At 45.2% G+C, this 11,640-nt stretch overlaps 1 protein-coding gene across 4 annotated transcripts in view; it reads right to left on the bottom strand.

The window, feature by feature from the left end:
* The window catches only part of CASD1 (CAS1 domain containing 1), a 57,177-nt gene extending 45,743 nt beyond the window's left edge, over positions 1-11,434 (bottom strand). Inside the window, exons 1-3 of one of the 4 annotated variants that reach the window (XR_007922246.2) lie at positions 10,550-11,178; positions 2,173-2,269; positions 1,549-1,669 (exon numbers count right to left, since the gene is read on the bottom strand). Coding sequence is in view for 2 of the 4 variants with exons in the window: in XM_051852982.2 (XP_051708942.2) it covers positions 1,549-1,669; positions 2,173-2,269; positions 10,550-11,129 (798 nt within the window). In the remaining 2 variants the exon portion in view is untranslated. Of the gene's footprint in view, positions 1-1,548; positions 1,670-2,172; positions 2,270-10,549 lie in introns of all 4 variants that reach the window. The other 3 variants (XM_051852982.2, XM_051852983.2, XM_051852984.2) reach the window with 3 other exon arrangements.
* Positions 11,435-11,640: the final 206 nt, after the last annotated feature.

The raw sequence follows: 11,640 nt of genomic DNA on the forward strand, positions 1-11,640 counted from the left end.
TTAAATTGTTCTGACTCTTGTGTATAAATCTGTGTGTATAAATAAGGATGGAAAATAACACAGATAACAAATACAATGCAGAGTTGCCTTTCCTGTTTTCCAGTATTCTCAGAAGGAGCAGTCCCTAAGATTTCAGATAGGGTACCACTATCTCTTGGTAAAGAGTTACTTAGCTGTGATGTCCCTAATTCTGCAACCCTGTATTACAGGGCAAGTTGCTGGGTCTAAGTAGATTTTCATCAAGAATTCATGAGCTGCCTCTTCTACAACTTTGAACTTTCTTATATTTTTATTTTTATCCCCTTTGCATTCCCCACTCCCAGTCCTATGTTGCCTGAAAACAGGGATTAGAAGCCTGGATCTTACAAAAAATGTACAAACTGAGGAATTTGATGAGAGAATTCACCAGGAAAAACTACCTAATTAATGCACATAAAGATAGTAATCTTCAATAGCTTTCAAAGCAGCATGTACTTTTCAAATCAGAAACTATAGCAGAAATGTATTGTGTTGTTGTTCATCTGAAACCAGAAAAGCCCAGAGAATTAGGCTCCGACATACACTGCTAACCAGAGCATAATGGAAATCACTCAGTAATCTAATCAACAAGTTTTTTTTAAATGTTTATTTTTTTTTTTTTTGACAGGCAGAGTGGACAGTGAGAGACAGACAGAAAGGTCTTCCTTTTCCATTGGTTCACCCCCCAATGGCTGCTGCGGCTGGCGCACCACACTGATCTGAACCCAGGAGCCAGGTGCTTCTCCTGATCTCCCATGCAGGTGCAGGGCCCAAGCACTTGGGCCATCCTCCACTGCACTCCCAGGCCATCGCAGAGAGCTGGACTGGAAGAGGGGCAACTGGGACAGAATCCGGCACCCCAACCAGGACTAGAACCTGGGGTGCTGGTGCCGCAGGCGGAGGATTAGCCTAGAGAGCCGTGGCACTGGCCTATTGTTTATATTCTTTAGCTTAGTGTTTGCATTGTAGAGATCCCATCCTAAGTATCTAAGAAGCAACATTTACACACAAAGTAATTGGAGATGTCCTTTTCTATTGCAAAAAAAATGTTATAAAACTACAAAAAGCTAGAGAAGGGACAGTTATACAAAATTATATCACATCTACTCAATGTGTGTTGCCATTAAGAAGATACTTAAGTTGATGATATAACAATATGGTGAACTGTGATAAGCAGAAGAGAAACAAAGTAAGATATAAAATTACACATTGAGGCTGCAAAATATTAACAGGAAAATAGGAAATATTTTCTCTGTCTACTTAAATGTTTTTCCATGGGAAGAATTTATGATTCCTGACATTTAAAAGTTTAAGTTAATAAAAACCCTACTAATACCATACTCTCCACTTGTTTTTATTATGTTCCCTATTATAGCAAATTACTCCCTCCCCCTCAGTTTTCCCAAAATTAAAGTAAAACAGTCACAGTTCCTATTGTTACTCACTTCGAGAGTCACATTCCTCCTATTGACTATTCATTCGGGCACCCTCTAAAACCAAACACTACAGAAGGGAACAGACAACTTTTACCTTATTTCCTTCTTCTTTGAACTGAGGATTAATTATTTTTACAAAAGAATAAAACAATTGACGAATTCTAGAATCTCCAATAAATGCAATATGTTTATCAACAAGGCAGTTCTTTGCTTCACTGAAATCAATAAAGAAACATTAATTAAGATAAGTAAAATCAATATATTGGCACTTCAAATACATGGTTAATAAAGAAAGCTGCACAGAATTCTCATACATATGGTTATGTTGCTTTAGAAGGAGAAGGCCAGTTTCGTTTAAGGTACCAGGCCATCACAGTAGGTATTGCTAACTCTCACTGCTAACTACCCCAGTTATTAAGCGTTTAAGATGTACCTGTGTTAAGTGCTTTATAGCTACAAGGGAAGTATCCAAGTCTCTAAGCAAGCATCCTTTGCTCCAGGGCTATTGCCTTGGGCCTGGTAACCTCACACTTGGCCAGAGTCCTTTCTCTCCGGCTTTTAGGGACTTGTGGATCAGCTCCACCTCTACCCTCAGTCAGCAGATCTCTGCCACCAAATAGAAAAAAAGTACAGTGCTCTCTCTACTTCCACAATCTCTCTCTAGTAGATAATACAATCCATTATGAAAAGGAAAACAAACAACAAGATGAAATTTTACCTGATTTTGTATTTGTGCATCATACAACTGTGAGGTTGCCAAACTTTCTCTCCAAGAAATCTGCCACTTGAGAGAAGGTATTCACATGAATCATTGCCTGTAATAATTAAACACAGAGAGTACACAGCTTTCCATACTCTACTACACCTTTGAGGTATGTGTTATTCATTCATGAGAAGCACTGTAAATAATAATATTGCCATAGGCTACATGAGGACATTTTGGTCAGTATCAGTCCGCATATATAATGGTGGGACCACGATATTTTAACCAAGCTGAAAAATTCTTATCACCTGCTAGCACTGCAGCCCTCATAATGTTGGAGCAAAATGCAATTCTTCATGTTTGTGATGTCGCAGGTTTAAACAAACCTACCGCGCTGCTGTTTCTGGCCATTGGGGCCATCTGGGGAGTGAACCAGCAGATGGAAGACCTCTCTTTCTCTCTCGCTCTCTCGCTCTCTCTCTCTCTTTCTCTGTCTCTCTCCTTCTCTTTCTGTGTAACTCTGACTTTCAAATAAATAAATAAAATAAATCTTAAAAAAATAGCATATGCAATTATGTATGACATACAGTGTTTGAAAATGGCAATGACATAGCAATTGTTACTGGTTTATTATTTATTACAGTATGCACTTACTTTGCCTTTTATATTGTTTTATTTTATTATTTTTATCGTTATTTTATTTTATTTATTTTTTTTTTTTGACAGGCAGAGTGGACAGTGAGAGAGAGAGACAGAGAGAAAGGTCTTCCTTTGCCGTTGGTTCACCCTCCAATGGCCGCCGCAGTCGGCGCGCTGCAGCCGGCGCACCGCGCTGATCCGATGGCAGGAGCCAGGAGCCAGGTGCTTTTCCTGGTCTCCCATGGGGTGCAGGGCCCAAGCACCTGGGCCATCCTCCATTGCACTCCCTGGCCACAGCAGAGGGCTGGCCTGGAAGAGGGGCAACCGGGACAGAATCCGGCGCCCCGACCGGGACTAGAACCCGGTGTGCCGGCGCCGCTAGGCGGAGGATTAGCCTAGTGAGCCGCGGCGCCGGCCTTTATCGTTATTTTAGAGTGTGCTCTACTTACTAAACAAAATTTACTATAAGATAGTATAGTTATCCCAGTAGCAGCCTCAAACATCTTGATAACTACCTCTCTCAGTTGAATAAAGAGGTTATATGGAGTGACTACCCGAAACCATCTAGGTTTGTGAAAGCACATTTTATGATGTGCACACAATGATGAGATAGCCTAACGACATGTTTCTTAGAACCTCAGAACTAATGCTGTTGTTAACTGACCCATGACTATGCATGTAATATTCAAGAGGATTAAGCTGCAGTCTGCAATGCTGGCATCCCACATGAGCACAGTACCAGCTCTAGTTTCTCAACCTCTAATCCAGTTCCCTGATAATGTGCCTGGGAAAGCGGTGCAAGATGGCCTGAGTGCTTGAGACCCTGTCATCCATATCTCCTCTCTGTAACTCTGCTTTTCAGATAAATAAATAAGAGGATTTGAGCCACTAACGGTTATATATCCCCCTGTAAGAGACTCCAAACTCTCAAATGCTAAGTCTACTGGTTTAGTAGTCCCTTCTGCTTCAAGTTTTTTTTCTAGGGACATCATTTGAACTTCAAACTAGCATTTACATCTGTTTATCACTCCTACTTCTAAGGAAAGCTTAAAGGATAAAAGAGAAGATGTTGGAAATGACTTGCTTTTTAGCCATTATTATACATAGTACATGAACTGTAGAAAGCTGATTTTAAACACAAAGTTCCAGGGCTGGCGCTGTGGCGTAGTGGGTAAAGCTGCCACCTGCAGTGTCAGCATCCTACATGGGCGCAGTTTGAGTCCCAGCTGCTCCACTTCCGATCCAGCTCTCTGCTATGGCCTGGGAGGGCAGTGGAGGATGGCCCAAGTCTTTGAGCCCCTGCGCTAGCATGGGAGACCTGGCAGAAGCTCCTGGCTCCTGGCTTCGGATCAGCACAGCTCCAGCCATTGCTACCACCTGGGGAGGGAACCAGTAGATGGAATACCTCTCTCTCTCTCTCTCTCTCTCTGCCTCTGCCTCTCTGTAATTCTGCCTTTCAAATAAATAAATAAATCTTCAAAAAAAAAAAAAAAACACAAAGTTCCATAACTAGCAAACTTTTGTGTCCTGTGTAACCTAGTTTGGCAAGAGGAACACTATAGAACAGAAACAGCATTGAGATACTCAGATGTAGAGAGCGGAAATCCAGAGATATTGAAAGGAGAGCACACCTCTCTTTTCAGAGACGTTATTCTGATTTGGTCGAAACACAGACAAAAGGTGAAACCAACCTAATACAGGGGTGCATAAATACTGACAGTGTCATTCCTCTGGGGTCATAAATTCAAAATAGAACAGGAAGAAAAGTGAAACAATTATTAGTGGAAAACTGGAAAATGAAAGCAAGATATTGGTTATCGAAATTTTGTGATTACATATGTAGCTTAAGTAGGAATTTTGGGAATCTTTTGATGGTTTTATTTTATTTTATTTTATTTTTGACAGGCAGAGTGGACAGTGAGAGAGAGAGACAGAGAGAAAGGTCTTCCTTTGCCATTGGTTCACCCTCCAATGGCTGCCGCGGCCGGCGCGCTGCGGCCGGTGCACCGTGCTGATCCGATGGCAGGAACCAGGAGCCAGGTGCTTTTCCTGGTCTCCCATGGGGTGCAGGGCCCAAGCACCTGGGCCATCCTCCACTGCACTCCCTGGCCACAGCAGAGGGCTGGCCTGGAAGAGGGGCAACCGGGACAGAATCCGACGCCCCAACCGGGCCTAGAACCCGGTGTGCCGGCGCCGCTAGGCGGAGGATTAGCCTAGTGAGCCACGGCGCCGGCCTTTTGATGGTTTTAATAACTTGTCTTTAAGTAAACCATAAATAATTAGTTCTTAATTCTTTTTAATTGTTAAAAACTAATTCTAGTTCTAAAAAACAAAATTAAGCTACATAAATAAACCAAAGTTGAGTAAAAAGGACTCCAGGCATACAATTAAGTTATTTCTCTTAAAACAGCTTTCTTTTATAGCGGCCACATAGTAAAATCCTACAAAAAAAACTAATAAAAATTTAGAATTTAGGAAGAAAATCGCCTTTACAGCATTTCTAGCTGTTCAAACACATCTGTTAAACCAAATTAAAAGTTAGAAACACATCTATTTTCCAAAAAAACTATAATTTGCCAATAATTAGGTATTAATTCTGTGGGCTCCATCAGCTTTTCTTTTTCCATTTTACTTGCCTCTTAAAGAAAAAGGCAGAGTTACAGAAGGAGAGAGGAGAGAGAGAGGTGGGAACGAAGGGAGGAAAGCGTGGGGAGAGAGAAAGAGGGAAAGCCTTCCATTTGTTGATTCACCTCCCAAATGGCCACAGCGCCAAAGCCAGTGGCTGGAACTCCATTCAGGTCTTCCACATGGGTGGTAGGGGCTCAAGTGCTTCACTCATTTTCCACTGTTCCAGGCACATTAGCAGGGAGCTGGATTAGAAATGGAGCAGCCAACCACAGCAGAGAGCTGGACTGGAAGAGGAGCAACCAGGACTAGTACCCAGCGCCCCAACCGAGACTAGAACCCGGGGTGCCGGTGCCACAGGCGGAGGATTAGCCAAGTGAGCTATGGTGCCGGCCACAAAGTTCTTTCTCCACAGGAAAATAGACTAGAGTTGTCACCAACCAAGAAGACTACACAGACAGTACTATAGAGACTACTGGTCTTTCCAAGAAAGAAAAATCTCAATTTGTTACTGAATGCTAATTGATGATCACTCTTCTAAATAAATTTCATAATGTAAAGTTTTTCTATAAGCGTTGCTTGAGCTGAATTAAACAGTTTCTGTGTCATATAAGCTGGGTCTGGGCAGAAGACAGAAACTCTACCAGTTATTTTAGCAGAGAGAATCCAACATAAAAAATTATTAGAGAAGTAGAAGAATTGCTAACCACACAACCAAAAAGACAAGGATGGCTTTAGTTGTAATAATAAATACTATCATAATCTGATTAAAAATAAATTAACCTGATATAGAAAGCTCCACAAAATTCCATACTATTAAATAATTTCTCAAGAAAAAAAATTACTTTGTATCAAATCACTAAATGTAAACTAATATGCTAAAATAAAATAATATGCTGTATTTTTATGTATCATAACTATTTATAAATATCTGCTAGCATGTATTATCCTTTCCAAATTTACCCAAAACAAAATCCCCGGCCATTATTCTTAATTGCCTACTATAATTTTGATAGCTACTTTAATGTAACCAAGGTGAGGTGAAAGTTGCCGAGTGTTCAGATAAATCAGGCTAGGAACACAATATAAAAGCAACTAAAGCTACTTCAGTTATCTCCAACACTAAGATCATTTAAATGAATAGCTAACTTCCTCTTTATTCCATTCTCTTAAGTGTAAGAATTTGGTTTATCAATTTACATTCTCAGATTTTTATGCATGACTTTTCTACAATAGAAAGATACTTTAAAAAGCCAGCAGAATAAGCAAGAAAGCAAACAGAACAAGCTAAACACACAAAAGCAACAACTAAAGAAAAACCTGATGTCCTAAGTAGATCACAACTTGTATTTTGGTTTGAATGGGATGCCTCTGACACACTGTTTCTAAAGGCTGAATCATCTTAACTCAAACTGTGTGTTTTCTATTGCAAGCCCTGAACACCCCAGATCATAAAGTTTACAATTTGGCTTGTAGAGTATTTTGTTTGCCTAAAATCCAGTTAGTTGTACTTCAGTCTGTACTGGAAACCAACATTCAAATTTTCTTTAGACAAGCTAGGAGGCACTCACCACAAATGGTGTCATAGACACCAGGATCTTTCCAGCAGTCAAAGAAAGAAAAGGCTATGAGACCAAGGGTGGCTTTCTTAAAATTCTGAAACATTCAACTTATTTTTCTCCAAAGCATGCAGAAATATTTAACACTGGCATTTAATATCCTTGGTGACAGAAAGGCATTCAATTTCCACAACTTTAAGACATCTGAAGCAAGTTAACTTTATCAACTTAAAAATTAAAGCTTATCCAGATTGGAACCATACTTACTACTACAGATACTGGCCTGTTGCCCCAGAAATGATGTATTTTAATCTATAATTCCACTACTAATAGACATTTTAAAATTCAGGAATGTTGGAGATTGGTAAAAGTTAGAAAAATTATAGTTGATAGTAATTATTTTATAAATGTCATTGTACTCTGTTGTGTGAAAATATTAATAATGCAATAAAACACTCCACCGTAGTTCCTAAAATTGAGATTACAACACTAAATTCAATAAAAATCACAAAAGAATCAAATGCAGGGAGGGAAATGGAAGAAAACAAAGACTATGAAGTCTATTTATCCAATAGTGATTTATGGAGTTCCTACTGTGTGTCAGGGTCTAATGATCTAATGATGAATAAGATACTTGTAGAAGCTCACAGTCTGTGTGGAGGAGGCAGGTACCAATTACCACAATACAACAAGATTAAGTAGGTCCAAGTTGCTATAGCAGAACTAAATTCCTAATCCCCACTTCTGTGGTAGTGACATTTGAACTAGGCCTTGAAGAAAAAACACTGACTTTTTTCCAGAGTATGAGGTCTCTGAAGGCAGAGCAAATCAGATAGCTGTGAGATATCTAAAATGGCAGCATGTTTAGACTATGAGCCTGGAGTTTAGGAAGGATAAGGAAAACACAGGTAACCACAAGTAGGTCTGGTTCGGATTTCGAAGTTTTACAACTTTTAGAAGATTACCTCTTGGCTGACAAACAAAAAACTCATGGCAGGCACTGAGTTTTTGTGGAGGTTCAATCTGTGTTTCTAAATTGTTTAATCCACGTCCCCTCCCCTAGAAAGTGCTGTCCCACTAAACTGTCTACACTTCCCAACCACCAAGAAGCGCTGAGAAAGGCTGACCAGAAGGCAATGGCATGGGCAGACAGACCGGGCTCTAAACTCTATGTAGCTGCACATCCTCACGTGATTTCCATACCCTCTCATGCCTCATCTTTAAAATGTAAATAATAGTGTAATTCACGGAATCCAAGGCCACTGATTATAAGACGTATCATTATTTTATGTCATAATAAGAAAAAATGTCACCAATTAAACTTTGACATGCAATCAAAGTTTTAAAGACTCATCCTGATTACAGAGATGTTAAAAATGAGAATGGGGGGGGGGGTGAAATATGATAATCGTATCTCCCTCAGAGTATGTTGTAAAGGCAGATGAGCTGAAACATTCGCCTTTAGTAGAACAGCGCCTGGACATAATAAGGGTTCAGTGTTAGCACTCAGCATTGGCCAAGCTTTACTTTCTGTAGTGTGTAGTTCCTTCTTGTACTTCCTGTAGTGGTAAAGTAAGAGACGTGGAACATGTGTACTCAATACTGCAGTCACCCTACCTTGCCTGAGGCACACTCACAGAAACCCGTCCAAGATCCTAACACCCAATCTAACCCCCTTCATCTAATACAAAGTCCTTTCTTACCCTAAAGATGCATGGTGTAGCTCAAATGCACGGATATCTTTTAGTGACGGGCATTGTACCTGACTTGGTTCGACAATGCCATAGTATGAGGATGGTGAAAATGTTCCTTGTAAGATGTTTATTTTTCCTAAGTTCTTGACATTCAGCCTGGGCAAGCACACATGCCAGGTGTACTGCTTCACACTCAAGACACTAAAGTACCTATGAAGCTGATGACTCGCTTCTGGAGGAGACTTCACAAACAACCCCAGATTGCTACACTGACTCATAAAATCCCATCTGACATTCTGTTCTCCCTGCTGATGACAGATCTTGATAAGATGAAATATATAATCTAAATGTAAGAATCAGTATTCTGTGCTGATCAAAAGCAAAAAAACCAATCAAAACAGAAACTAAATATCTACCTTCAGGAAAAGAGCACTCATTATAAATTTATCTCTACTGCTATCACAAACACAAAACTGAGTTAGATTATTGTTATATCATACCAAAGAAGCACACAATGATTAATAGCAGTGAAAAACAAGTATTTCCTCAAAACTACCCCAAACCAATGCATCAACATTGCTAGTTTTATTTGCACATGAAAGAAAGGGCTAGACCCAAGCCAGACCCGACCACATGGCTGCCATCTGCGAGGCCCTGGAAGGCCTTGGCCTGGAGAGGCTTGGAGGAGGAAGAAGACCAAAAGGGTATAAAGAATCCATCTTTTCCTAACAGTTTAGAAGAATTCTATTAAGAGCTGCTCATCCAGTAGAGTACTGAAGTATGCTATTTTTAACCCTCAAGAGTTGGGGAAAACAAAGCAGCAACATTGACCAAGGTGCCGGGTACCTGCAGCCCATTCTCCAGGATAGCTTGCCAAAGTGGGCGTGAAGTTAAACGGGCACAGCGTTAATGCGCACTTTCCATCTGGGCTAATCGATCGCCCAGTCACCAAGAGTGGGCCACATAACGGCTTTGAATAGTACTCCAAAGATCCCATCATTAGTATTCTCCATCTCTCAGCCACTTTCCTACTGGCATTTTTACACAGTGAAAATTGTAAAAAGAATCAATCAACGAGGACAAGCAAATATCCCTTCATCACTGAAAGAGAATTTGTTCTGAAATAAGGAGGTCAGACTTCCTTTTCCCCACCACACCGATTCCAACACCCAAGGCTTGAAGGCCTACTCCCAAACTGCTTGCAACTTGGCTTCACTGCCCACTTCTGCTGTCAGCCCAGAACTGGTTTTCAAACACCTGCCCCAGTGCCTTGGTTTGTAAAAAGTGTGCAACCCGAACCCTTGAAACCCTTCTGACTCGCAAAGGCGAGGGGGCACCTCTGGCTCCGGGGCCATCTCTGGCCAGCTGTCGCCTTTTTGGCAAAGGAAGACGGGACGGCCCTCGCCGCTGTCCAACAGCTCGGCCCTGCTGCGACTGGGCAGAGGCCGCGCACTAAACAAAGCCAAAAGAGCCGGACCCTGAGACCGCGCTCCTGGCGCAGGTGCCCCCGGCAGGGTGGCCTCGGCCCACGCGTGCCCCGGGCAGCCCCCCGAGGGCGGCCCGGCCGACCCAGGCGCCGAGCCCGGGGCCTGGCAAGGCTCCCCCGAGCCTGTCTCCCGCAGGAGCCGGACCCCGGCCGCCCCGCGCGCCAGGCCCCGACGCGGGCGGCTGGCCCTGCCTGGGGTCCGCCGGGGGCGCGGCCGGCCGCGGGGCCGCCGGGGGCACGAGGGGGCAGCACCTCCCCCGCGGGCCGGCTGGCGGGCGGGCGGGCCGGAGGCCGCGCGCGCGTGGGCGGTGTTGGGCGCGGGGGGCGGCCTCCCGCAGCCGCGTCGCCGCCTCCCCCGGCCGGCCCGGGCAGGGGGAGGGCCCGCTCACCTCGGTAGCGGCGGGAGGCGAGGTGGCCCGCCGCGAGCAGCAGCACGGCCACCAGCGCTAGCACCTTGGCGCTCCTCACGCTGAAGTAGTGGTTGATCTCTCGCTTGCCCAGGTTGTAGGCCAGAGCCGCCATCTTGGTTCCTCCATGACAACAGTGCGCGGCGGAGCGGGGAAGGGGCGCCGCACAGGGGCAGCACTGGGGCTGCCGCCGCCGCAGCCAGCCCAGGACCCACGGCCAGCCCTCGCGGCCGCCACCCGCGCCACTCGCCGGGGAGCCCGACCCCGCCGCCGCCGCCGCGGCGCCCCCGGCCTCCGCCTGCCCCTCCTCGGCCGCAGCCGCCTCGGCGGCCTCCCCCCAGCCCCGCCGCCGCTGCTCCGCCGTGCCGGTTCCCCAGGCGCCCCGAACGCCTGTCTCCTCCCCTTCCTCCTCCTCCTCCTCGTTAGCCTCCTGCCTTAGTAGCGGCTGCGCCTGCGAGGGGGCTCCGGATGCCCAGGGCTCCGGGGTCACCGGCCCCGAGCGGCCCTCAGGGGTCACGGGGTCGCGGGCGGCGGCGGCGGCGGGCGGCAGCAGCAGAGCCATGGGGACGCTGAGGCGAGGGGCCCAGAGGCGTGCCCTGCCCGGTCTTCTGGTGAAGTGGCCCCTACCTGAGCCCAGGTTGGGGCAATAGAGCTACAGTTCCGGGAGAAAAGTACACATCGCCCGGCGCCCTCCTTCCCTATCACGCCCTAGTGCCCAGAACCCGCCCCGCGGGATGCAAAGGCCACCCCAACGTTCCGCTCCGGGGACTTGAGTCGGGCCGTGCCGACCTGCCGGGCCAGTCTGGCTGCCCTTGGCGCTCGCTTGCCAGGTGTTGGGTCTGGAGGCCTTCTTAGCCCCCAGCCCGGGACTCAGCCCTTCCGGTTCTCTGGGAACTTTGTCTTCTTGTGAATGACCCGTTTGCCCAGTTCCCCGTGGGCGAAGGCGCACGGGGAGCCCGACTTCGTGTGGGCGTCGCTCAGAAGGGCACGGTTCTCAGACGGGTTTGCACTGAGGTCTGCTAGGCTGATGCGCCAAAAAACAAAAGCAAACCAAAAAATCAGCTCTTTAAAAA

The sequence above is a fragment of the Oryctolagus cuniculus genome, chromosome 16 (genome assembly GCF_964237555.1).
Source record: "Oryctolagus cuniculus chromosome 16, mOryCun1.1, whole genome shotgun sequence".
NCBI lineage: Eukaryota > Metazoa > Chordata > Mammalia > Lagomorpha > Leporidae > Oryctolagus > Oryctolagus cuniculus.